Source organism: Pelobates fuscus, chromosome 5 (assembly GCF_036172605.1).
Source record: "Pelobates fuscus isolate aPelFus1 chromosome 5, aPelFus1.pri, whole genome shotgun sequence".
NCBI lineage: Eukaryota > Metazoa > Chordata > Amphibia > Anura > Pelobatidae > Pelobates > Pelobates fuscus.
In genome coordinates, this window is record NC_086321.1 from 172149015 (window position 1) to 172174372 (window position 25358).

The window sequence follows — 25358 nt, forward strand, 5'->3', positions numbered from 1 at the left end:
AAAATAGAAGTATAGGTGAGGAGAGCTGAACGAGGTGTCTGTCTGAGAGAATCAGATATTATAATACTGTATTTTCTGATTCCTGCTAAATTGGCTAGTCTGCAATACCTGAGGGTCTAGAGAGTCACTGGTGTATACTGCGTTAATTCACAGGGGTTTCAACAGATATACTCAATTTAAGAGTCAAGTAATAAGTTTGGCATCCCAGCAGGTCACTAGGGTTTTGGTCGGCCAGTGGACTTAGTTATTCTACACGGCTTGTCAGTGTATGATCATAGACAACCGCTGGGAAGATGCACAGCCTAGGTTAAATGATTCTTATGGGTAGACGTCGGTGGACCCTCTAGTGTGGATTGCAGAGATAACTGGAAATCACTTTAGACTGTTGGAGCTTTCAAAAGAAGAGCTCACTTTATCTGGCTTCTGGTCCAGTACGACTGCAAAGAGCAAAACTCATTTACTTAATAATCTAGTCTTGTTTAGTCAAAGTGTGAGCGGCTTGCTGACACCTGACCATAAGAGACCGCTAGTCGGGTTGCTAATACTGACTAGATAACGTATCGTCAATTAGTCGGAGTCCGAAGACCCCCTGGTAAATGCTGCAGAGATTTGCTAAGAGTCTGTTTAACCTGGTTCGTCAGATAACAATTCAAAGATAGCTAAAGATAACTTTCGATTGCCAGCATAGAACAAAAACTCATTTACTTAATAGGAAGGTCTTGTATGGTTAAAGTGTGAGCGGCTTAATGGCACCTGACTGTGAGAGACCACTAGTCGAGTTGCTGATACTGGCTGGATAACGTCTCGTCAATTCGTCGGAGTCCGAAGACCCCCTAGTAAATACTGCAGAGATTGCTAGGAGTCTGTATAGCCAGGTTCGTTAGATAACACTTTAAAGATAGCTTAAAGATAACTCTCGATTACCAAAAATTGCCTAAGATACCAAGGTTCACTCAAATTCAGCCCTAATGATCTAGTTCTAGATATAGAGTATAAACAGCTTGTCCAAGTTAGCTACACGGAGAGGAACAAAAGCCCCGACGCGCGTTTCGCCTGTGAGCGGCTTTTCAAGGGGTAAGTGAAAATCTCGTGTGTCCGATTTTAAATAGGGCGCCATGCGTCCTGATTGGTTGGTGGGAGGGGCTATGAAAATAGGTCTAGTTAACTCCTGCCCTGCTGGATAAGATGAAAATCAAAACAGTATATAGCATTCATGTTCTGGAATCAACTGAATGCTAGGGACTTGGTGAGAGTTTTGGTAGATTACTGTTTGATCGCTGCTTGCAGGGTATACAGGATTGCCGGGCTGTAAACTGGATCCTATGAAAAAGGAAAAACATAGTTGCAAAATTATAGTTTGCAACATAATAACATTTACAGAATGGTGCGTGCAGGAGTACAGTATTATAACTTGTCACGAGCCTGCTGAGTAGTGCTAGGCTGTTGCTGTGTTTGTGTACAAGGTAGAGTGGCACCCCCATTTTTTCGGTTTCCAGATTCATAGTTAATGCTTACCATGAGGATTATATTCCAACATGGTGCAAACTGGCTGAAATATGGTTCTACCAGAGATACAAATAATTGCCATGTTGTTCAATCATTGAGGGGTACTGTACAAAATATCGTGCCAGCGCCCAGTATGGTAGATAGGGGAGAGTATGAGGATCCCACCAAGGATTGCTAAAAAATTATAATAGTTGAAGTACAAAGAGAAATAGTGGGTGAAATACCCTGTGATTACACGGTCAAATATGGAGTTTAAAGGTAATGAGGGATAAACCATGTATAGAGAAGTGCCATCAGTGAATGGACTGACATTATTTGTGAATGAAGGGAGTATAGTTGTATTCTTCATTCAAGCCACAAGGAGTTAGTGTTTTGAATTTAAAGATCCATTGTGACTCCTTTTGTAATAAAAGTTGATTTAGATTCCCTTTTCTTGGGTGAGGAAGAAGCTTTTCTATTGCCTGAAATTTCAAGCAATCTGTATTGCCGTGGTGGAAATTCTGGATGTGTCTGGCAATTGGGGTAGGGGTGATATTGTTTTTGACGGAACCGATGTGTTGCAGGATTCTACGTCTAAACTGCTGGTAAGTTTTGCCGATGTACTGTAGCCCACAGTCACAAGTTATCAAATAAATGATATTAGTGGTGCTACAGTTAACAAGGGCATTGGTATATACTGTGATTTTAGAGCAGTTAGTCTAACTGCTCTAAAATCACAGTATATACCAATGCCCTTGTTAACTGTAGCACCACTAATATCATTTATTTGATAACTTGTGACTGTGGGCTACAGTACATCGGCAAAACTTACCAGCAGTTTAGACGTAGAATCCTGCAACACATCGGTTCCGTCAAAAACAATATCACCCCTACCCCAATTGCCAGACACATCCAGAATTTCCACCACGGCAATACAGATTGCTTGAAATTTCAGGCAATAGAAAAGCTTCTTCCTCACCCAAGAAAAGGGAATCTAAATCAACTTTTATTACAAAAGGAGTCACAATGGATCTTTAAATTCAAAACACTAACTCCTTGTGGCTTGAATGAAGAATACAACTATACTCCCTTCATTCACAAATAATGTCAGTCCATTCACTGATGGCACTTCTCTATACATGGTTTATCCCTCATTACCTTTAAACTCCATATTTGACCGTGTAATCACAGGGTATTTCACCCACTATTTCTCTTTGTACTTCAACTATTATAATTTTTTAGCAATCCTTGGTGGGATCCTCATACTCTCCCCTATCTACCATACTGGGCGCTGGCACGATATTTTGTACAGTACCCCTCAATGATTGAACAACATGGCAATTATTTGTATCTCTGGTAGAACCATATTTCAGCCAGTTTGCACCATGTTGGAATATAATCCTCATGGTAAGCATTAACTATGAATCTGGAAACCGAAAAAATGGGGGTGCCACTCTACCTTGTACACAAACACAGCAACAGCCTAGCACTACTCAGCAGGCTCGTGACAAGTTATAATACTGTACTCCTGCACGCACCATTCTGTAAATGTTATTATGTTGCAAACTATAATTTTGCAACTATGTTTTTCCTTTTTCATAGGATCCAGTTTACAGCCCGGCAATCCTGTATACCCTGCAAGCAGCGATCAAACAGTAATCTACCAAAACTCTCACCAAGTCCCTAGCATTCAGTTGATTCCAGAACATGAATGCTATATACTGTTTTGATTTTCATCTTATCCAGCAGGGCAGGAGTTAACTAGACCTATTTTCATAGCCCCTCCCACCAACCAATCAGGACGCATGGCGCCCTATTTAAAATCGGACACACGAGATTTTCACTTACCCCTTGAAAAGCCGCTCACAGGCGAAACGCGCGTCGGGGCTTTTGTTCCTCTCCGTGTAGCTAACTTGGACAAGCTGTTTATACTCTATATCTAGAACTAGATCATTAGGGCTGAATTTGAGTGAACCTTGGTATCTTAGGCAATTTTTGGTAATCGAGAGTTATCTTTAAGCTATCTTTAAAGTGTTATCTAACGAACCTGGCTATACAGACTCCTAGCAATCTCTGCAGTATTTACTAGGGGGTCTTCGGACTCCGACGAATTGACGAGACGTTATCCAGCCAGTATCAGCAACTCGACTAGTGGTCTCTCACAGTCAGGTGCCATTAAGCCGCTCACACTTTAACCATACAAGACCTTCCTATTAAGTAAATGAGTTTTTGTTCTATGCTGGCAATCGAAAGTTATCTTTAGCTATCTTTGAATTGTTATCTGACGAACCAGGTTAAACAGACTCTTAGCAAATCTCTGCAGCATTTACCAGGGGGTCTTCGGACTCCGACTAATTGACGATACGTTATCTAGTCAGTATTAGCAACCCGACTAGCGGTCTCTTATGGTCAGGTGTCAGCAAGCCGCTCACACTTTGACTAAACAAGACTAGATTATTAAGTAAATGAGTTTTGCTCTTTGCAGTCGTACTGGACCAGAAGCCAGATAAAGTGAGCTCTTCTTTTGAAAGCTCCAACAGTCTAAAGTGATTTCCAGTTATCTCTGCAATCCACACTAGAGGGTCCACCGACGTCTACCCATAAGAATCATTTAACCTAGGCTGTGCATCTTCCCAGCGGTTGTCTATGATCATACACTGACAAGCCGTGTAGAATAACTAAGTCCACTGGCCGACCAAAACCCTAGTGACCTGCTGGGATGCCAAACTTATTACTTGACTCTTAAATTGAGTATATCTGTTGAAACCCCTGTGAATTAACGCAGTATACACCAGTGACTCTCTAGACCCTCAGGTATTGCAGACTAGCCAATTTAGCAGGAATCAGAAAATACAGTATTATAATATCTGATTCTCTCAGACAGACACCTCGTTCAGCTCTCCTCACCTATACTTCTATTTTGGGGATATCTATGCTTTATACATCACTTGTCCACATTACCACATGTTGTCTGGCAAAGGCAGGGACCTTTAGCCGACCTAAGCTACACCATTATAAGTCAGCATCAGCCAATCCAGAGTAGTGGCATGATTTACCTGCTCTGTGCTATCTATCAGGTCCAGACCTGATATCTATCAAAATATCCAAAAATTTCCCATTGTTTGGGACTAAGACATAATATATATCTCTGGCTGTATATGTCTGACTATTTATCTGTGTATATACCATTGTACACATCATTTCCACCTTACCCCTACTAACATAGAGACGAACTATTATCTCTCAGTATTAACACTTAGTATTAGTCTGCACTTGCAGGCTGTTAAACTTACTATTCTAGTAGGGACATATATACGTTTATCAACGTTTTTTCTTCCTCTTTATGTTATGTCCGTCTAGAGTCTGATATCTTTTCAGCTCTCATTTTATCTACACATTAAAAGTTTATTAATTTTACTAATACATCGAGAATTAATTAAAAGTTATATTTTATCTCTCCCAGGTCACTGGGCAGTCCAGTTCTTTGTTTTTTCATACAGTTCTATGGGTTAACCCCTTCATTCACTGTCCAGCTACTCTATCTAGCAGCTTCATTCTATCCTTTACGTTTAACAATCCAATAGAGTGCAAGTATTGTATCCTGCTGTGTTACTAATAAGCGTGGTATTTTTCACAAATGTGTTCTCACTAATATTGTAATCCCACATTTAGATTTCTATATCTTTGGGATATTTGGGAATCTTGTTTGCATTGTCACTTTATTTCACTTTACAATTGTCTGCGCACCTATGTGTTTTGTTTGTTCTGGTGATCTACGTTATCAGAGCTCCTTGTAGGTTGCTGCACTTGCATTGTTGCGTTTAGATTGTATGGTCACACCTATTTTAATAATCTTTTGTGCCATTCTAATTTAGTTTTTTTTCTATTCCTTGCAATGTATGCCACACTCCAAAGCATTTGCAAGTGGTTTATCTTATATTGTCCTGTTGCGCAGTATGCTTGACAAACTGCATATAAAAAGCAACATTTAATTGACGGTGAGGAATTGCAATGTTTCCCAGTAAGTGTGTAATCGTGTGAATTGTTTTTTTATTGAATGTCTGATGTTTGTTGCACCTTTCCTACAGGGACTAGCATATGTTGAGTATGAAAATGAAGCACAGGCATCTCAAGCAGTGCTCAAGTTGGATGGAACGAAAATAAAGGAACATGAAATCAAGGTGGCAATTAGCAATCCCCCACGTAGGAAACAAACCGAATTTCCTGAAACTACACGACCAGGAACACCCATGGTTCCACGTCAAGCCTATGGAGCGTAAGTTGTTAAATATGGTTTGTCACAGTGTGTTGGTTCTACCAGTTTTTTATATATGTTTAAGAGAGGGGATATTTGCTGTTACCCTTGTCAAAAAAACAACAACAATATTACATGAGTTTAATCATTAAACACAACATTCTAGTGAATTCACAAACCAAACTGTCATATTTGGACAATATTCATTTTAGAAAAACTCTCCAACACATTTTATAAAAAAAAGAAAAGAGGATTGCACTCAATCATAAAAAACACATTTTTAATCACAGCTTCGCTATATCAACCTAAATTCTGCATTGTTTTTCACATTTTCTGTGATTTGATGTTCAAATTACTACAATTCTGTATTTAGTGAATAAACACCATAGTACTATCTGCCATTGGAACATGCTGGCAACTTTAAACCCTGGGAGATGTCAGCCAAATTTCCTAGTTAAAGAGATAGCTAAAGATATATATTGTCACTCTCATGTGTTCTATTTACTTCATATCATGTTCCTATAGACCTGGGTAAAACAAATGTCAAGAAGCATGTGTGGAATTACAAGCAATATTAAAAACTTGTAGACAAAGGCAACCCACCTTAATTGACATTTTTGCTCAGGTCCATTTAAACTGTTCTATGCATGTAAATTGAAACTGTGAGATTTCTGTAAGAAAAGTACATTTACAGTACTGTTACTGCTGCAAGGGATTCTGGGTGGGCATATGCAAATTAGTTAAACAATGAGCCACCTTTTTGCCTCATAAATTCCATTTCATACATGGATTCCTTGGAGTATATATATCTGCTGTACACAACAATTTTTAAACACCACTCAGGAAGAGATGCAAAGCCAGATAATCACTCAAAGACAGCCTTTTAGTTGTTAATGCAGCGCATCAGCACAAGGTTGGTTACTGGCTTCCTATTGTATTAAGTGTACTTTATGAGGCAAAAGGTGTTAAAGGACCACTATAGTGTCATGAAAACAAACTAGTTTTCCTGGCACTATATAATCCTTAGGGCCCCCCACCCGAGGGGCTGAAGGGGTTAAAACCCCTTCAGCCACTTACCTTTACCCAGCGGGAGGCACCCTCGGCACTGGTGACTTCTTCTCCTCCTCCTCCTCCTCCGACGTCAGCTGCCGCTTTCCTATGGACATTCTGCATGCTCAAAGAGATTTTACGCACTGAGGGTCGGGGAAGCGTCTCTAGCGGCTGTCGGAAAGAGGCTGGATTAACCCTGCAATGTAAACATAGCAGTTTCTCTGAAACTGCTATGTTTACAGCTGCAGGGTTATAACCTGGGGGACCTGGCACCCAGACCACTTCATTGAGCTGAAGTGGTCTGGGTGACTATAGTGGTCCTTTAACAGCACTGCAAATGTGAGCTTTCTGTGGGAAAAGCAAATGTTATGGCTTGTTTGGCGTTATTGTCCAGTGTGTGTGTGTGTGTGTGTGTGTGTCTCTCTCTCTCATAAAAATGTGTGAGATTCTAGTATCTAGGCATCTTAAATGGCATGTCACCCAAGTTGCACCCATATCCTTCACATCAACATTTGTTTCTTTTAAAGGAGAGGTAAAGGAAGAACCCAGGTGGCACTGCTACCACGCTCACTGCATCGTCAGAATGCACCAAACACCACAAAAACAGAAAATGGTACCCCACAAACACAGTCGGCATCCTCCACTGGAGCTGAAGGGGAACCAAAAAAGATGTCTAATGCAGATTTTGCACGGATGCTGTTGCAAAAGTGACCAGGAAGAGGGATTCCATACTATGTTAAAATGTGAAAGAACAATGCCCTTTGTGTCCTTATACATCAGAGAGGATGGCCACAGCTCCTTGTAACTCCAGGAATGCAGAATCTTCCCCTAGGGATCTAGTATATATTTTGGTTTAAAATTTCCAGTTCACTGTCCTGTTTTTTGTTTGTTTTTGTTTTTGTTTTAGTAGCACAGACTGTAAGCTTCCACATTTCCCTCATATTGAGGCAGGCAAGGTAATGTAGGGGCAGTTGTTAATGGTCTGTTTTTGGCATCTTTTTACACTTTGTTTATGGAATAAAGCAGTTACTGGTGTTTTGATCACACTTGGTAGCAAAGGATACAGTGGAGAAACCGTTCAGTAGATTTTAGCTCAGATACCTTACTGTCACAAGATTTGTAAAATACACAAACAACGGTATATGTTGGAAATAAACTGGATAAAATAAACTCTATCCCTTACGGTCATTACAAACCAAGCCTTTCCATATTGTTGAATGTGCAGTATCCTTGTTCACTGAATATTCACACTTTAGACACCGGCGTGTACATTAATCCAATTTTACTTCAACTGAATATAGTAGTGTACATGAAAATCAGTTTATTATAGGCGTTCTCCACTCTGCACTTCCAGGACCTACCGCAAGTACGGTAAAATAGGTAACATTACTTTAAAATCCAAAACAAGCATTAACGCTTTCAGCCTCCATGCTAGATGTGATATGCATTTGTATGCATTGTGAAGATAATGCGTTTAAATAAAAATGCAAAAAAAATAAAGAGAGCTGCAAATCCATATCAAGCATCTGCAGAGATTACCTCCCAGACCAGAAAGATACCAATCAGGAGTCTTTGAGTGTTTTTGGTGTATTAGGAGTAATCTTATCCCATTAACCACTGTCCAGCAAGAGCTCATGGGATATGTAGTTTAGCTCTTCAACCGCAGCACCATTTACCAGATTTACTTAGTTTTTTTTTTTTAAATCTATTTTTTTTACGTCTCCGTTCACAGAATGTGACTGTGCACAGATTTCACCTATGCCATCAACTGAGCGTGTGTAGCAGCTGTAACACTGCCTCCAGCAAGTACCTCTAATGCAGGTAGAGAGCTTCCAACAATGCAAAGAATAGGATATTGCCGTGCAGACATGCTACACCGCTCCTTAAAGGGTATCAGCCTTAATTTCAAGGTATGCCCACTGCACTTGCAGGTAGTTAAGGCATTTATGGTGCATTTTTTTTTTTTTTTTTTTTAAATGGTGAAATACTGTGATATTAAAATAATTTGACTGAAAATAGTAAATTACGGGAACTATAGAATACATTATTTTGAGTTGATGTATTATTTTTACTTAAATATTATCTATTGATTTCAAGTGAAAAAACAATTCCTGTTGCTTTGTAGGAAAAAATAAAGTTTATTAAATCCTGGGACATATTATTTAACCTTCAATGTTAAAAATGGACTGCAGAACGATGCAATGCTGGCCTTGCTATCACTGAAGGGTGGAAAGTTCATTGTGTTTAGCTATTGACATGTTTTCTGTAACTTTTTGGTTCTTTGTATACCAGATCTTGTTAAAGAAATGTTTTGTTTCCACTTGTTTTATTAAAATGCAATTATCTAATGTGCTATGAGGTTGTTTATCATGTAGTAAGCATTTCATGTGTGTAACATGTAACCCATTGTACAATCACCTAGCAAAATGTCAGGAAAATATTTTAGTTTAAAATGTATTTGTCATTGTACACATAAGTTAAGCTATAATTATAGTACAAATTTCATCTATATATTGCTAGCAAATGTACACATTTTTAAGAAAGATCTACTGCAAAATATACCCCTCACCTGACAGTCATATTTGCTTTAACAGCAACTGTAGTGCATACATTGATATTCATATAGCAAGCAAGTATTGGGTTAGTATAGTAATTGACAGATGTCACTCCATTCCAATGCTCATGTGTTGGCAATGAAGCTTTGTCTGTATCATAGGAAAGTATTGTTTCGCTTGGGGAAGTGTTCTTAAAGGGACACTGTAATCACAATTTCATCTATTTGAATTGGATATAGTGCCTGGAGTCCCCTTGCACTGTCCAACAACATTTATAGTTTAACCATTTTCAAGCAATTTAACATTAAATAAGGGTTCCTGGCCACCCACAGTCCAGCCCGTACTGGAGGTGTAGCTAAGGCAGAGATTACACACTTCCTCTTAGTGATACCAGCAGTGGAAAGTCTGATGGGCTAAAAGCAGTCAACTGACACTCGGCCAATCACAGCTACTCAGGCTAGTACATCCTCAGTAGCCAACACAGAGAGGATTGGCTGTTGGTAACTTTCATTTAGCATTAACACATTAAAAACTGTTTAATGCTGAATGAAATGACTACACCAGATTTACTCCAGAGACTATAACCAGTTTAATGAGATGAAGCAGATATAATGTCCCTTGAAGTGGACTTAACAGTGCCAAAGAGCTTGGTGGGACCTGTGGGTGTTGCATTATTGGTTAACACACAAATATCTTGTCATGATGGCACGCTGGAGAGATGAATGACTGGCCAATTAATTTCTATATCTATCTTCTTTGAAAAATGATGTATTCATATCCACTTAGCCGTTGCCATTAAGGTAAACCTGTCATAACAGGTTACACTACCAGCATGTGACTTATGCAGCATCTGGGCTGCATAGTCTGTCAGCGTGAATTGAGTATTGAGGCTTCAGGGGCATGATCTACACCAGGGCTGCCCAACAGGTCGATCCCCAGATGTTGTAGAACTACTACTCCCATGATGCTTTGTCATTCTAACGGCATGCAAAGCATCATGGGAGTTGTAGTTCTACAACATCTGGAGATCTACCTGTTGGGCAGCCCTGATCTACATCAAAACTGCATCATTAATCTAAACTGGTTTTGATGCCTACAGTGACCCAAGCCCTGCTCTCTGAGCATCTATGAAACTGAAATGTATTTGATAGATTTTGGCCTTTCTTGTACAATTTCTTAAGGTCTATGGGGAGCCCTCAGGTTCATGCATAGGCAACCTTTTGCACTCCAGATGTTTTGGACTATACCTCACATGATGCATTGCCAGCATTACTGGTGTAAGAGCATTATGGGGGTTGTATTTCAAAACATCTGGAGTGCCGAAGGTTGCCTATCCCTGCAGTAGTGTATGCTCACCATAGCCCCTCTATGCAAAACTATGGAAGTTATCTATAAAGGACAATTCTGTCGACACTCCATGCTAATTCAGTCAGCCAATTTTAGCAGTTTGGCACCATAACTACTACAGCCCACTGTAGTGGCTTTAGTGTCCTCCAAAAGTAAGGATTCAAACCAATTAAGAACAGTTTGAAAACTTAGCTGTGTCCAACACCAGTGGAGGCAGTGACAGGATCTCAGTGGGATCCAGATAAGCTATCAAATTGTTCTGAAATCGTTTGTCTTCTTACCCTGAAAAGGTGCCAGGATGCCCTGACACCATAACCACTCCAGTGGGATGTAGTGGTTATGGTGCCAAAGTTCTGAAAGTGGAGCCATGTCTAACATTGGAATGTTGGAAGAATTGTTCTTTATACACAACCTTAATAGTTTTGCATAGTTGATGTTTCAATAGCACAAAATCTTTTATTTCTTTAACTTTTTTTTTTTAAATCAACCCTGAAGGCAAAATCATTATTTTTGATTATCTCCTTCTATGCTCTAATCGGTCCTTATGCCAAAGTTTCTTAACATCTTCATCTGAAGATGTTAAGTGGGTACCAAAATGTTGCATGTGATATTCAGAAGACCCCACTAAAATGGTAATTATAACAGTGCAATAAATCTTCCTATAACTAATGAAGTCTAATTAACCTGTATTACTGAATACATGTTGCACTAGATTACAGTTGAGGTGGCCATCAGGCTAATTGGTAACTTTTCTTGACAGACAACTTTCACACACCTTATAAACTCTTCCAAAGCTGGATAAATTTAATATAGCTAATGCGGAAAGGAAACTTCCACTTTAGCAATATCCATAAACAGACTGCTGGGACTCCTGACACCGCAGGCTTACAGAACTCCTTTCTTACTGTCCAATTACTACACAGTGGTTTAACGCTTAACCAGGGTCTCCAGCTACCCACAGTATGTCACAACTGGAGGCATAAGGTGGAGATTATATGCTGTCCATACCTCATTCAGTGTTAAACCATTTGAAAATGCAAACCTCCTCTAGCATGGTTTTCTCCCGTAGTCAAATTAAAACCATTTTATATAAATGTCATGTTGAAATGTACAATGTTGGTGTATTTTTGCACTGGAAAAGAGACGCAAATCCATAATTCTTCAATACCATAATAATTTAATTTCCCACACTATTGAAATATGCCAGACACAAGTAAAGTGCACAATGCATACTGTAACAAATTACGATCACAATGCATTTTTCATGAAAAGCAAGGAAATCCCTGTGGAAGTTTATATCCACGGATATTAGATATATGAAAATGCTTTTCTGTCTTTCATACATTTGATTTTCAATTCACAACACATTAAGTGAATAAATCACTTTTATTTATTTATTTTTTAAATATTTATGTGTAATTAGTAAACTCACTGGGAAAACTAGGCTAGTTGAACAATCTTCCTCCGTCCTTCCTTGGAAGTGAGGCTGCAACATTTTTTGAACAGCTTTCAACTTACATTTCAACAGACCATTGCCATATACAATATTACATTTTGCAACAGCCAGCAAAGGTAAATTTGGTTGTAAGACATTTCATATTTTAAAGCAGCATTACAGGGTGGATTTACTGTCTATTTTAATGCAGGAAATTAAGAGGAAAAGAAGGCTGGATCTCTCTGGCAATCTTTGTCTTGCAATAGCTTTCTGATAAAGATTTACTGATCATGAGGAGGGAGGCGGGCGGCACTGTAGGACTCTATAGTACCAGGAAAACAGCTTTGTTTTTCTGGCACTATAGAATGCCTTTAAGGCAGCACTTCTATATATGTATTTTGGTACACAATTACAAACTTGGATTGTCTTTGCATGATTCTCTATCATACACACTCATGCACAAATGGTCTAGAGTTTCATTTAAATTTGTCTTATGGTCGAAAAGAAAATCTTTCAACTTAGGAGGTTTTAAAGGAATACTCCGCACCATAACCAGTATGGTTTTAGAACAGTTTGGCTTCTTATCTGGGGACCAGGCCCTGCTCTTCCTCCACTCCAGCCATTACCGGCTTGAGCCCAGTACTGCTGGGCTTAGCTCGAGAAAGCTAAAGGAAGCTGCTCAGCAGGAGCTTTCTCTCTATGTGGGAAGTAGTGGAGGCTGGGGGAGCAGAGCCTGGCAGACCCCAGGTAGGAAGGCAACATAATCTTAAGTGATTTGACTTACAATGGGGAGATGACAGGGTGCTCTTGACAACATAACTACATCATGGTATATACAACATGATGGGAAATGTAGGCAACAATAGACAAATGCAAAGTTTTTGAGAAGGGAATGTCCCCCTTTAAAAATGTAGAGCAAAAATAAGATCATCAATGTGATGTAAACTGGTGTTGAGAAGAACCGTATTTAATCAATGGATCTTAAGGTGTCTGATGGCTATAGCATGTCCCTGCAGGCTTTTTAATGTAAACACTGCCTTTTCAGAGAATAGGCAGTATTTACATTAGTGCCTAGGAACACCTCTCGTGGAATATTCCATCTTATAAATACATTTCATTTAGCACAATCCATATATTTTAAATTGTGTTATACTATATTAACTCTTTTCTGTAGATCCACAGCTGTATCTCCACTACATATGTGTATATTGATAATTTTCATGAAAGTCTGCAATTGGATCTATGTGTACCCAGGGATTGTTTTGTTACTTGGATTAATACCAAAGAGTTTGAGAGATTTTAGAAAACATGAGGTAGCAAACCATTTGCATCCCAAAACTGTTTCTTAAATGGACACTCCAGAATTTTAGAGCATTTTAGCTTGCTGAAGTGCTCTGTGTCCTCTTTTTCATTTTACTATAACATGCAGATTTCAGCTTGGCTGTCATTCCAACAACCGGTCCTGTTACATCCTGATTGTTTGGCTCAGTGGAGCTAAAACTCAAGAGGCAAGCAATTTCTCAGAGCACCTCTCATTGAGCTGCTTTGGCATGTCTGTAATTGGACAGGCACAGAAAAGCTGGGGCTGGGTTAGAAGGGGAGGGCTTGGAAAGTCTTCAGACAAGAGATTGGCAACTTTTCCAAGATATACTCCCAATGAACAATATGCATAATTAAATGCATGCATGTTTTTATTGGGGTTAAATGATTTGGGAAGTGGAGGCTAATGCATATTTCATGAAATTAAGTTGGTGTGGTGCCAGAAGGTCCCTAGCGCTAGCTTAGCTTGCCTTTAGATGTATGGTTTAAGCTAAAGTGTTGAATCCAGCTCCAGTTAGCTCTGCCTCTATCCTTTATTTTCTGTCCAAGACAGTAGTGCCCCTGCTCGACTTAGTGTTAGCTGATGCTCTCAGCAAATCAGTAGCTTCCCATTCACAAAACTGCCGGAGATTAGCACATATGTTTCTCAAGCTGATTTTGTGAATAGGGAGCTAGAATTGGCTTCCAACCTCAGACAAAAATGGAAGTAGAAGGGCAGATCTAGCCAGCACTGGATTCATCCCTAAATAGGTAAACCTGGGGCCATAACAGTTTTATTCTTATGGGGTTGTTATTGTTCCCTTTCACTTTAATATTAGCGAAGGCTCAGAATTTCTTTTTCAAATAGCTTGAAAATAGTTTGACACTTAGACTGTCCCTTGAAAAAGGGCAAAAAAATAACTAAACAACTTTCTTGATCAATATACTTGTTTGTAATAAAAGACTTCCAGAGTTCAGTAAACGGAGAACAAACTAGGTGATTTTTAAATTTAGGACAAACCAACTGCTCCAAAAAAATGGTTATTATGGCAATCTGACTGCTTTGGTCTACAATTTGCATTTCTCTTGTTAATTTTTCACATTTATCAAATAACATTGACTGTGGTTTTGATTTTACAGTTTTCAGTTCAAGCTCTCAAAGCAATTGGTATGTATTGGGCATGATGCCATAAGTATCCTGACAGTGTCCCAAAGTATTTAAATAATTTTAATATGGTTTGACACCAGACTTCGGTCCTACAGCATGGTCTTTGCTGAATACCATGCATCTGCTGTTCTCCTTTAGGAGAATACAGTTAGCTATACAGAGCTAAAGAGGGCCATGCAGGACAGTGCCAATGACTGTAACCAATAAAATAATCTATCAAAACTGCTGCTGGGAAAATTATAGGCAATTACTATACAGGAAGTTCTAATATTTGCCTTGAAGAAGTGGAAAAAGTAATTTAAAAAAAGTAATTAATCCCATCACAACCAGGGTTAGCCAAAATCTGTTTCAATACCGGTCTTGAAGGAGCTAAACATCATGGTTAACAAGAAAATAAATATTTAATGGCTCTGAAAGGGTTTGAAATATAATACCTTTAGTTGTTTTTCTTTTGACTTAACATTTACAGTTAGTTCAGGAATATAGGGTTTGATGAAGAGCTGATAAGCTGCAGAATAAAGCAATACTTTGCAGGAGAGGAAAATACAATGTTTAATCCCTGGTTCCCTAGTCTGGATGTGACCCCCCCTCACAAACCACTACATATATAAAAGATGGTGATCTCTTAATTGTACTTTTTTTCTGCATATGCCCTGGATCTGCAGACCAGAAAGTGCTCTCGCAGTCCTGGTCACTAGATTTTCAACTGGAGTGCTGTGAAAATTAAATAAGTCCTGGCTGATTTTCTGGGTCATGGCTGTCTAAAATGCATCCAAACATTCAGTGCAGACACTGCACTGCATGCAGACACTGAACTTTCCTCATAGAGATTTATTGATTCAATTCATCTCTACGAGGAGATGCTGATTGGCCAGGGCTGTGTTTGAATCATGCTGGCTCTGCCCCTGATCTGCCTCCTTGTCAGTCTGAGCCAATCCTATGGGGAAGCACTGTGATTGGATCAGGCTACCACTTCTGATGAGGTCAGCAGACTGCTTGTTTTTCTGAGTCAAACAGCACACAGAGTTACAGCTTCAGGCTTGAATACAGTAAGATTTTGCTATATTTATGGAGGCATGAGAGGTTCAGGGGGGCTAGATGGTGGTTTTAACACTATAGAGTCAGGAATACATGTTTGTGTTCCTGACCCTATATTGATCCTTTAAATTGCAGAGTAGCATTATTCATATTTTTCGTGCTATAAACTTGCAAGGAAGGCATTTGTGCACTATGCATGCACAAGCCACACAAAATTTGGCGGGATAGTTGGAAGCACTGATTCTCTCTCTATCTTCTCACAGAGTGTATGTGTGCAGAGATTTATCTAAAGTGCATGTTATAATAAATATCATGAATGGAGTCAGAAACAGGGACCTTTTACTATGTAAGGTGCATAAATGGTTATGAGGCTTGGAAAATCATGTATATGTTTGTTCCATACATAACTTGTAGAAAGGCCTCTGACAGCAGTGACACATTACTTTATACGCAGCCTATCAGGTAAGGTGAAGCACTGTTTAAAACCCACACTACATAAAGGAAATAAATTAAGGGGATGTTAGAAATTAATTTTCTGAGTAATACATCCCTGGAGATGTGAACATTTAAGGCATTAGTGTACAAGTTCTTACGTTCAAGTCTTCACTGGAATAGTTTGCTTGCACCCAGAGAAGTTGGGATTGGGCTCTGGAAGACCCACTGGATGTTCTGCTGTAGCTATCAACAGAAGATCCAAGGTGGTCTCTGTACATTTGGCAATAAATCTGATGAAAGGTCTGACATCACCTTCATTTGCTAGTTCCAAAACGTGATAATATTCCGACCTCTGCTCCTTCCTAATTGTGACAGGAGGGTACCCTGCCTGCATCAAAATAACACTCATGAGCAAGCGAGAAGTCCTTCCATTACCGTCCACAAATGGGTGGATATAAACCAGTTTATAATGTGCTAGAGCAGCAAACTCTACAGGGTGTAAGCCCATTGCATCATCAGAGTTTAGCCATTGTACAAACTCTTGCATGTGCTTCTCAACGTCTCTAGGATGAGGTGGGATATGATGACCTACAAAAACTTGGTTAGTCCTAAATCGTCCAGCTTCAACAGGATCCACATAACCCAGTACTCTCCTGTGTATCTCGAGAAGATCATCAATAGATATTGATCCTACCCTAGACACCAGAGTTGTATTCACATATGTCATGGCAGCGTGCATTCCAATAACCTCATTCTGCTCTTCGAGACTTTTGCCTGGAACTGCATAGCGTGTTTCAATGATGTGACGGATTTCAGACAATGACAGGGTGTTTCCTTCGATAGCTACTGTGTGATAGATGTGGTGATAATAAGACTCTTCCATGACCCTACGCAAAGCTGAATTACCTTTAGGAATGGCCATCACTTTTTTAACCTTGCTGTCAATGATACTGAAATATCTCTGATCTATCTCTTCGACTAGGGGCAGTGTCCGATCACGGTTTATCAAAGCCTTTTTATTGTGAGGAGAGATTGCAAGAGCCTTGGAGTACAAATAGTCTGCCTGGATAATGTCTTTGTCTTCTTCTAGAAGGATACCAAGTTCATTCAAAGCATCCACATGATCTGGATCCATATTCAGAGCATGAAGGAGAAGTTTATGTGCTTTGTCTTTCTTCCCTTGGCGTTTCATTTCTAGTGCCTGGTTGAGGGCAGCTCTGGCTTCAAATCTGGCATCTAAAATAGTAAAAGATATTAATACTTTTGCAGAAATGATTCAGACGTGTTGGTTAATCTTTATTCCTGCTATAAGCCTAGAGTGATTGTGATAAGATTTTCACAGTACCAAATCAATTACCAAGGACACATACTGCAAAAGCAGTAAAATTTAAATTGCATGAAAAGGGAACAAGTGTGATACTCTTAACAATCTTCAGACCACTTGTGGAATCTGATCCACATTATTTAAAATACAGTTCAAAATTATTGTGCCAACCAGGAGGGGGCCCGGCGGCTTGCCCGGTATGCCGCCGGGTGTGAGGCCCCTCCTGGCTGCCCGGCCACCATCGCAGACACTGGTCTGCAGCTCCGCAGTGTGCAGAGCTGCAGACCATGTGACTCGCGAGAATTGGCCAATCAGAGCGTTGCTGCGGGTTACCACGGCAACGCTCTGAAATCTCGCGAGACTACGCGGTCTGCAGCTCTGCGGAGCTGCAGACCGGGAGCAGTGGCCACCGGACCACCAGGGAGCCCACTGGACCACCAGGGAAAGGTAGGCTCTCCCTCCCCATCATCCCCCACCACCCTCACCCCCCACCACCCTCACCCCCATCACCCCCCCCCCCCTCACCATCACCCCCCCCCCTCACCATCACCCCCCCCCCCTCACCATCACCCCCCCCCTCACCATCACCCCCCCCCCCCTCACCATCACCCCCCCCGCTCCCTCTGACCATCACCCCCCCCGCTCCCTCTGACCATCACCCCCCCCGCTCCCTCTGACCATCACCCCCCCCGCTCCCTCTGACCATCACCCCCCCCGCTCCCTCTGACCATCACCCCCCCCCGCTCCCTCTGACCATCACCCCCCCGCTCCCTCTGACCATCACCCCCCCGCTCCCTCTGACCATCACCCCCCCGCTCCCTCTGACCATCACCCCCCCCCGCTCCCTCTGACCATCACCCCCCGCTCCCTCTGACCATCACCCCCCGCTCCCTCTCACCATCGCAACCCCTCTCACCATCACACCCCCTCTCCCCTGCTCCCTCTCACCATCGCACCCCCTCTCCCTCTCACCATTACCCTCACACCATCACCCCGCTCTCACCATCACCCATCTCTCCCTCTCACCATCACCCCCCCTATACACACACACACACACACACACACACACACACAACACACTTCAAGCAGCTACCCCATACACATAGGGTCTCAGACAAAAACGCAAACATGCTCACAGAGACATACATTCACACACACAAGGATACTCTCTGTCAGACACGCTCTCAGGCACATACACAGGTAGACAGTGCATCAATGTGTATATGTGACACTTTTTTGTTAGTGGGGCCTCATGTTTGCATTTCGCCTAAGGCCTCATAAAGTCTAGAGCCGCCTCTGATTACAGGGCAAGCCATTTTTACAGCAACTAATAAAACATCAGCTAAGTGTTGGTGTGTCCTTTGGCTTCTGATCACTTTAAACAGTTCAATATAATTTAAGAAAGTTACGATGGAATAAAAAGGGTTTTAAGCAAGATTTTCTGATGTAGGCTGTGGTGTATTTTATGCTATAGAAATGCAAGTACTGTAAATCAATAACATTAATAAAATTACCTGATGTGGGTTTCGGCTTCAAAACCAGGAGATCAAACGCCGTTGAAGCTACAGCAAGACCTGTGGTCTGTCCTGTGTAGGAGTAGGCACGTCCATCACCACCCCACAAATTAAACTGCAGCAACACTTTTAAAGCAGCCCGATACTGATCTTCCAGACTACCGATCGGAAGTAGGAGAACCAAGAGTGAGCCAGAAAACACCAACAGTGCCATATGCAGACCAAAACGAACCCCCAAAGTGGTCCATTGGAACTCTGTTAAAGCCATTGATGTTTCAATCATCCAACTCCAAGAACCAGTTGCACTGTCATTTTCTCCTGTGTTTCTCCAAACCTGAAAAAAAAAAAAAAGCGCAGGATTACTCACCAGACAAAAAAAAATAAAAATACATATGGTTATTTTCTGAAGTGTAATATATTTCCCAATACATTTATCTTGATAACACTGCAATATGCTACATTTTACTGTTATCAGTCAGGAAATATAGCATTCTAAGAAGAATTCTGTTACAAGATGCCTCATTACTGAACATATAACATCAGACCAGTAATTTCATAACAGCTGCCATGAATTCCTGCTGTTACAGATGTTCCCCAAAGCTACAAGTCACTTTTTAATAGCTAAACTTATCCCAAAAACCAATACCTCCTGTTACCCATGTATTTGACTAGAAATACTGCCACTATAATAGATTAAATAGGACAGAGGACCCCCACCAATACACATTAACTAAACCCAGTATTGACAAAAAGTACCCCTCCATACCCCCATCACCTGTACAACACTGCACTTCCGCCTTCCATGACGCAAGGAGCTCACTAATCCTACTCCCGCCCACTCATCACTTCTCTTGGCCACATCACTTCTATTGGCCACATCAACGTCAATCACGTTACTCTAGCGCATCACATCCAATCACAGCATTCGCAATGCCTGGCCGTTAAAGTGGGCGAGGCTTCTGTGATGACGCACGGATTACGAGTGGGGGACCACAGAGAGCGTGGTGCCCGTTGATAGGATAACGGCAGCGACCGTGTACGCCATGCTTGTTATGGGCAAAAAAGAAACCGCTGCCCAGTCTATGTAATAATGAGATGAGGGCTTTTAATAACGGCTTGCCCGTTGTAGTGTAACACGTTTACTATTCTTACGATACTTACCCTGCGACATGGTTGCCCAAGTATCCTGGGGAACACGTGGCAAGCAAACCGTTAATTTCACTGGGAGGAGAATGCTAATAGTTTATTAGTGCCCTATTTTAACAAAACATTTTTAAGAATAAACAAATAAATGAAATGGTACATACTTGCCAGTATTACACTATGCTGTGCCCTGTTTACATATGTTTAATACTATTTGAATAAAGTTTGCATGTATAAAGTTTCTGGGTGTTGGGAGAAGATTCAAAGTAAAAAAAAAAAAAATCATATATTTTGGCAAAATAGTTTGGATATTTTGACCTGAAATTTAAAATTCACACTTTCATGAATAAACACCAAATTGCCATATGGCAAAGTTTTTAGGATCTTACACCTGCAGGGCAAATTCACTAATACTGATACCGGAGAAACTGACGGAAGCCAAGCACAGAGAGATGGACACAGGTTTCTTCAGGAAGGAAGAGATTCTTTATTGGATCACCGATCGGGACTCAGAGGGACTAGCGTCACCAAAATACCACAAGTTCTGAGCCCCGGACAATAGTGCAGGCTCCTTATATAGGCATCTAACTCCTCCCATATTAAGCTCCACCCGCACATTCTCTTAACCAATCAACACAAATAAGAATTAACTTCCTGTTTGACCGCATGGCTTGTCCAGCACAATGGAGGAGGGGGAATACTATATCCTGTATTCTTGCACATGCTCCGTACACTACTGATCGTATCTTGCCTCGTGCAACCAACTGATCGATACGTCAGCATATGCACGTACACATGCCACGTGGTAATCTCGGCCTACTAAATTTATTTTTACCGAGATTCCACCACATTCCCCCCTTTGATGCCTCTTGATATTTTACAATTACTTGAGGCATCACATAACCTTAGTTTTGCTTACACCGCAAGTTACCTTGAACCAGACCAGACTTATCTTATGATGTGAATCTTCAACATTCATCTTCCTGCATTGGTTCTCCTTGATCTAGAGCCTTATACTTATATATCGCCATTATCTGGGCAGCAGCCTTCCTCTCTGCTATACTTCCTATCAGGCTTTGCACAGACCTAACTACTAAGGGTATAAGACACGGTAGGAGTAGACACAACAGTAAAATCAGTAGGACTCCACCTACCACTGCCTTAAGCCCTCCAAACCACTCATACCAGCTACCAAACCAACTACTTGGATTATACCCTTTCCATACCTGAGTAGGCACATGCGCTAGTTTAACCATATGGCTAGTAAGCTCAGCTATTGCTTGCCCTTCGTCATCTATTTGAAGACAGCAATTGCTTAGGTTAAACTTCCCACATACACCTCCCTCTACTGCCAAAAGGTAATCCAAGGCTAATCTATTCTGGTATACTGCTGTCCTCATCCTGGTATTATGTTTCACTAGGAGATTGAGCGCTTGTGATGTTTCATTAGTGATAATCTCAACCACCGCCTGTAATCTTATAATGCGGTTGAGCATATAAATAGGGGTTCTATAACCAAAGGTACCATCTTCTGCCCACGTGGCTGGCCCATAATAATCTATGATACGCTGGGGAGGCCATTCATTATCTTCCCAGGTGCCTATCTCTAAGGGTCCCCTTTTCTTCCTATGATTCACATCATACACTTTAACACCTAAAGTCTCACCTGTTTCAATCGGTAACAAGAAGAAGGATGGTTTGAGCATACCCAACACACATGCCCCTTCCCAGTCCTGTGGCAGCTCCGAATAGGCTTTCTTACCACAGATCCAGTACAAATTTGCTGGGGCTCTCCAGGTAGATGTGATAGATAGATCAAACCACACATCCTTTAAACTGGCATATCTAGCAAACGGGTTAGATGGTTCTGAGACATTTTAAGCCGACCACCAAGTTGTATTTTTAGTATCATCATCATAAGCTTTTTGCCCTAGACAAGTTAATTCTCCTACAGAAGTATTATACATTATTCCTTTCCTTGCTATGCAAACATAACCTATGATGGAGGTCTTTAATCTCCACTCAGATTTACCTCTAACACTCAAATGATAATCGGCTTGTGTAGATATTAGTTGGTCAACTGCCTCAGAACCGGACATTACCTCCTTTGCTTCCCAAGGCCATTGGTCTCCCATGTTAGTACCTCCACACACATAGCAGTTGGTAACATTAAGACTACCGGCAATACTTTCGGCTAAATCTATGAACAGGTTTTTAGCGTTATGGGGGATCTTATTATCTATGCTCATCTCTTCATAAAAGGAATGGTATACTTGATGAGTCTGGGAGGATACCGTATCAGTCTCTATTCCTATAAACAATAATGTCCCAGGATCTAAACCCGTCCCGTATATCTGAAACCCAAATAAATTTCCATACTTATCTAAGAACTTGTCGGGGTTATTAATAAGTATATGGACTGGGTTGCATTCCATAGACTTACAATAAGGGCTAGTCGGCAACTTAGTCACTATCATGTCTTTATCTACTGTCTGTCCCCAAGTCGCCCACCCCACACAAGACCAATATGGGCAAAAGTTATAGTCTTTATTTGGGCATCTAGAACTCACATATTTATTTTTACTACTGGGACAAATATATTTATCGTTAGATCCATACGTCCTCTCCCATCTAAGATCTCCACATACATTCCACGGCTTTCTACCACTTGATATCGCCTTACATGCATCAAATAGCAGAACACCCGAAGAATATACGGATTCTAACACCGTCTTATTAATTAGGGTCCCCTGAGGATCTCCATTCCTGAGAGTCAACCAAATTGTACGAGGTTGATACTCTGGACTGAAGCACTTAGGTTCTCCTACTCCTAAATGGCACACACTATAGTCTATATTTAGGTATCTACATCTTGATACCTCTCCTTTACATTCGTATTGTGAATGCCAAATTAGGGTTTGGGAAATATGGTTACCTGTTCTCGTAGTCTTAATGCATACCTCACAGCTAGGAGTGTCGGTACCTCTACCTTCCTCAGCTTCCAGGATGTGAGGGCTGCAGGGAATGGAGTTCTGCTCGTCTTCACAGGTGTCCCTTCGAGACTTTCCTGGCTTATACACTATGTGTTGGTAAGCGGACAGGCTTTATTATGGCCTTCTCACTCACACCTGTAACAATAAAATTTGTAATCCACAATAATTCCTCGTTACTCCGACTGAGTAGTGCGTTTCAACCGGATCTTGCAGGGATTCTCTGGATCTGCTGTAACTTGCCAAGAATCGACTGCTGCTGGTTTAACCCTGGAGTGATGTATCCACGGAGTCACTTCGGCTACTTTTATCGCTGTAGGGGTAGACAAAAGAACAACATAAGGACCTCTCCACTTGGGCCCTAACGGTACATTATTCCACTCTTTAATCCACACTTGGTCTCCTGGATGATAACTATGAACAGGGGGATAAATATTCACAGGTAATCTATCTTGTACCCATTTCTGTACCTCCTCCATAGTCTTACCCAACTCTACAACCTGCTGCCGGGTAATTCCTTCTCCCAACTGACTCAAATCCCCCCTTAAGTTACCAAGCACGGGAGGTGGTCGCCCATACATAATTTCAAAAGGAGAGAGGCCCATCCTTCTGGTAGGGGTACTGCGGATTCGCAATAGAGCTATAGGTAAGAGAACGTTCCACTTAAGTTGGGTTTCCTGACACATTTTAGCCAACTGGTTCTTAATAGTTCTATTCATTCTCTCTACCTTACCAGAACTCTGGGGTCTATATGCGGTATGAAGCCTCCACTTTATACCAAGCATATGAGTCAGTTGTTGTAGGCACTGATGAACAAAAGCTGGACCATTGTCCGATCCTATAGAACAGGGTAGTCCATATCGGGGTATTATTTCTCGTAGCAGGAATCTCACAACTTCTCCTGCTTTCTCTGTACGAGTAGGACATGCTTCTACCCAGCCTGAATAGGTGCACACAATTACCAACAGGTAACGATGTCCACCCGATTTAGGCATCACTGTAAAGTCTATTTGTAGATCGGACATGGGGAGTCCCCCCATAAACTGGACTCCTGGTGGCTTTACTGGTCCTTGTCTTGCATTATTCTTAGCACACGTTACACATCTGCGTACAATGGCCTGAGTCAAGTTGGACAATCTTGGTATGTAGAAATGTTTCCTGAGAGATTCTTCTGTACTGTCTCTCCCAGAATGTGTCCCGTTATGATAGTTCTGGACAATTTCTACTGCTAGTGATGCTGGTATAACTATTCTTCCATCTTCTAGCTGATACCACTTGTTCTCCAAATACTTTCCCGGTTCAGTCTTTAACCACTCCTCTTCTTGAGTTGTATAAACTGGAGTCCATTGAGACAGTGGGGTTGGTATTAGAGCAGCTATATGCCCCACATACTCCTGTCTTCCTGATTCAGCAGCACGCTTAGCTGCACTATCTGCCATCCGATTTCCTTTGGTTACATCACCATCCCCTCTCAGATGCGCTCGACAATGTATAATACCGACTTCTTTCGGCTCCCACACTGCTTCCAATAGTTGTAGGATTTCGGCTGCGTATTTGATTTCTTTGCCTTCTGAATTCAGTAGTCCTCTTTCTTTATACAAAGCTCCGTGGGCATGAGTGGTTAAAAACGCATACTTAGAGTCCGTATAGATATTTACTCTTAAACCTTCAGCCAATTGTAACGCTCGTGTTAGTGCTATCAATTCTGCCTTTTGTGCTGATGTTCCTTTTGCCAGTGGCCGAGCTTCTATCACCTTGTCTATTGTTGTTACTGCATATCCTGCATAGCGGATCCCTTCTTTCACATAACTACTGCCGTCGGTGTAATATTGAACATCGGGGTTCTGGATGGGAAAATCACGAAGATCTGGTCTACTTGAAAATACTTCATCCATTACTTCCAAACAATCATGTTGACTTTCAGTAGGTTGCGGCAAAAGGGTAGCTGGATTTAAGGTGTTTACAGTCTCTAAATGCACTCTTGGGTTTTCACACAACATTGCTTGATACTTGGTCATACGGCTGTTACTAAACCAATGATTTCCTTTGTAATCCAACAACGTCTGTACTGCATGTGGGACTCGTACATAAAGTTCTTGACCCAGAGTGAGTTTATCGGCTTCAGCTACTAGCAGGGCGGGTGCAGCTACGGCTCTTAGACAAGGTGGCAGTCCGCTGGCCACTGCATCCAGTTGCTTAGACATGTAGGCAACAGGTCTTTGCCATGATCCCAAGTACTGTGTCAATACTCCCACAGCCATTCTTCTTTGCTCATGTACGTACAGGTAGAATGGTCGTGTGTGATCAGGTAGACCTAATG

The 25358-nt window shown here is 41.2% G+C and overlaps 2 protein-coding genes across 3 annotated transcripts in view; one reads left to right on the forward strand and one right to left on the reverse strand.

Moving 5' to 3' along the window:
* SART3 (spliceosome associated factor 3, U4/U6 recycling protein) overlaps positions 1 to 9138 on the forward strand; it is a 48154-nt gene extending 39016 nt beyond the window's left edge. Inside the window, exons 18-19 of the mRNA XM_063454692.1 lie at positions 5574 to 5761; positions 7318 to 9138. Coding sequence (XP_063310762.1) covers positions 5574 to 5761; positions 7318 to 7501 — 372 coding nt within the window. The 3' untranslated portion in view covers positions 7502 to 9138. The remainder of the gene's footprint in view (positions 1 to 5573; positions 5762 to 7317) is intronic.
* A 5648-nt stretch (positions 9139 to 14786) lies between these two features.
* FICD (FIC domain protein adenylyltransferase) lies at positions 14787 to 19702 on the reverse strand. Of its 2 annotated transcripts, none has more exons than XM_063454697.1 (3): positions 19681 to 19702; positions 18906 to 19239; positions 14787 to 17303 (listed from the first exon to the last, which is right to left on the reverse strand). In XM_063454697.1, the coding sequence occupies exons 2-3, from the start codon at positions 19186 to 19188 to the stop codon at positions 16228 to 16230; spliced, it is 1359 nt and encodes a 452-aa protein (XP_063310767.1). In that variant the 5' UTR covers positions 19189 to 19239; positions 19681 to 19702; the 3' UTR covers positions 14787 to 16227. The 2 variants fall into 2 exon arrangements, with proteins under 2 accessions (XP_063310767.1, XP_063310766.1); XM_063454696.1 differs by having other exon boundaries at positions 19672 to 19701.
* Positions 19703 to 25358: the final 5656 nt, after the last annotated feature.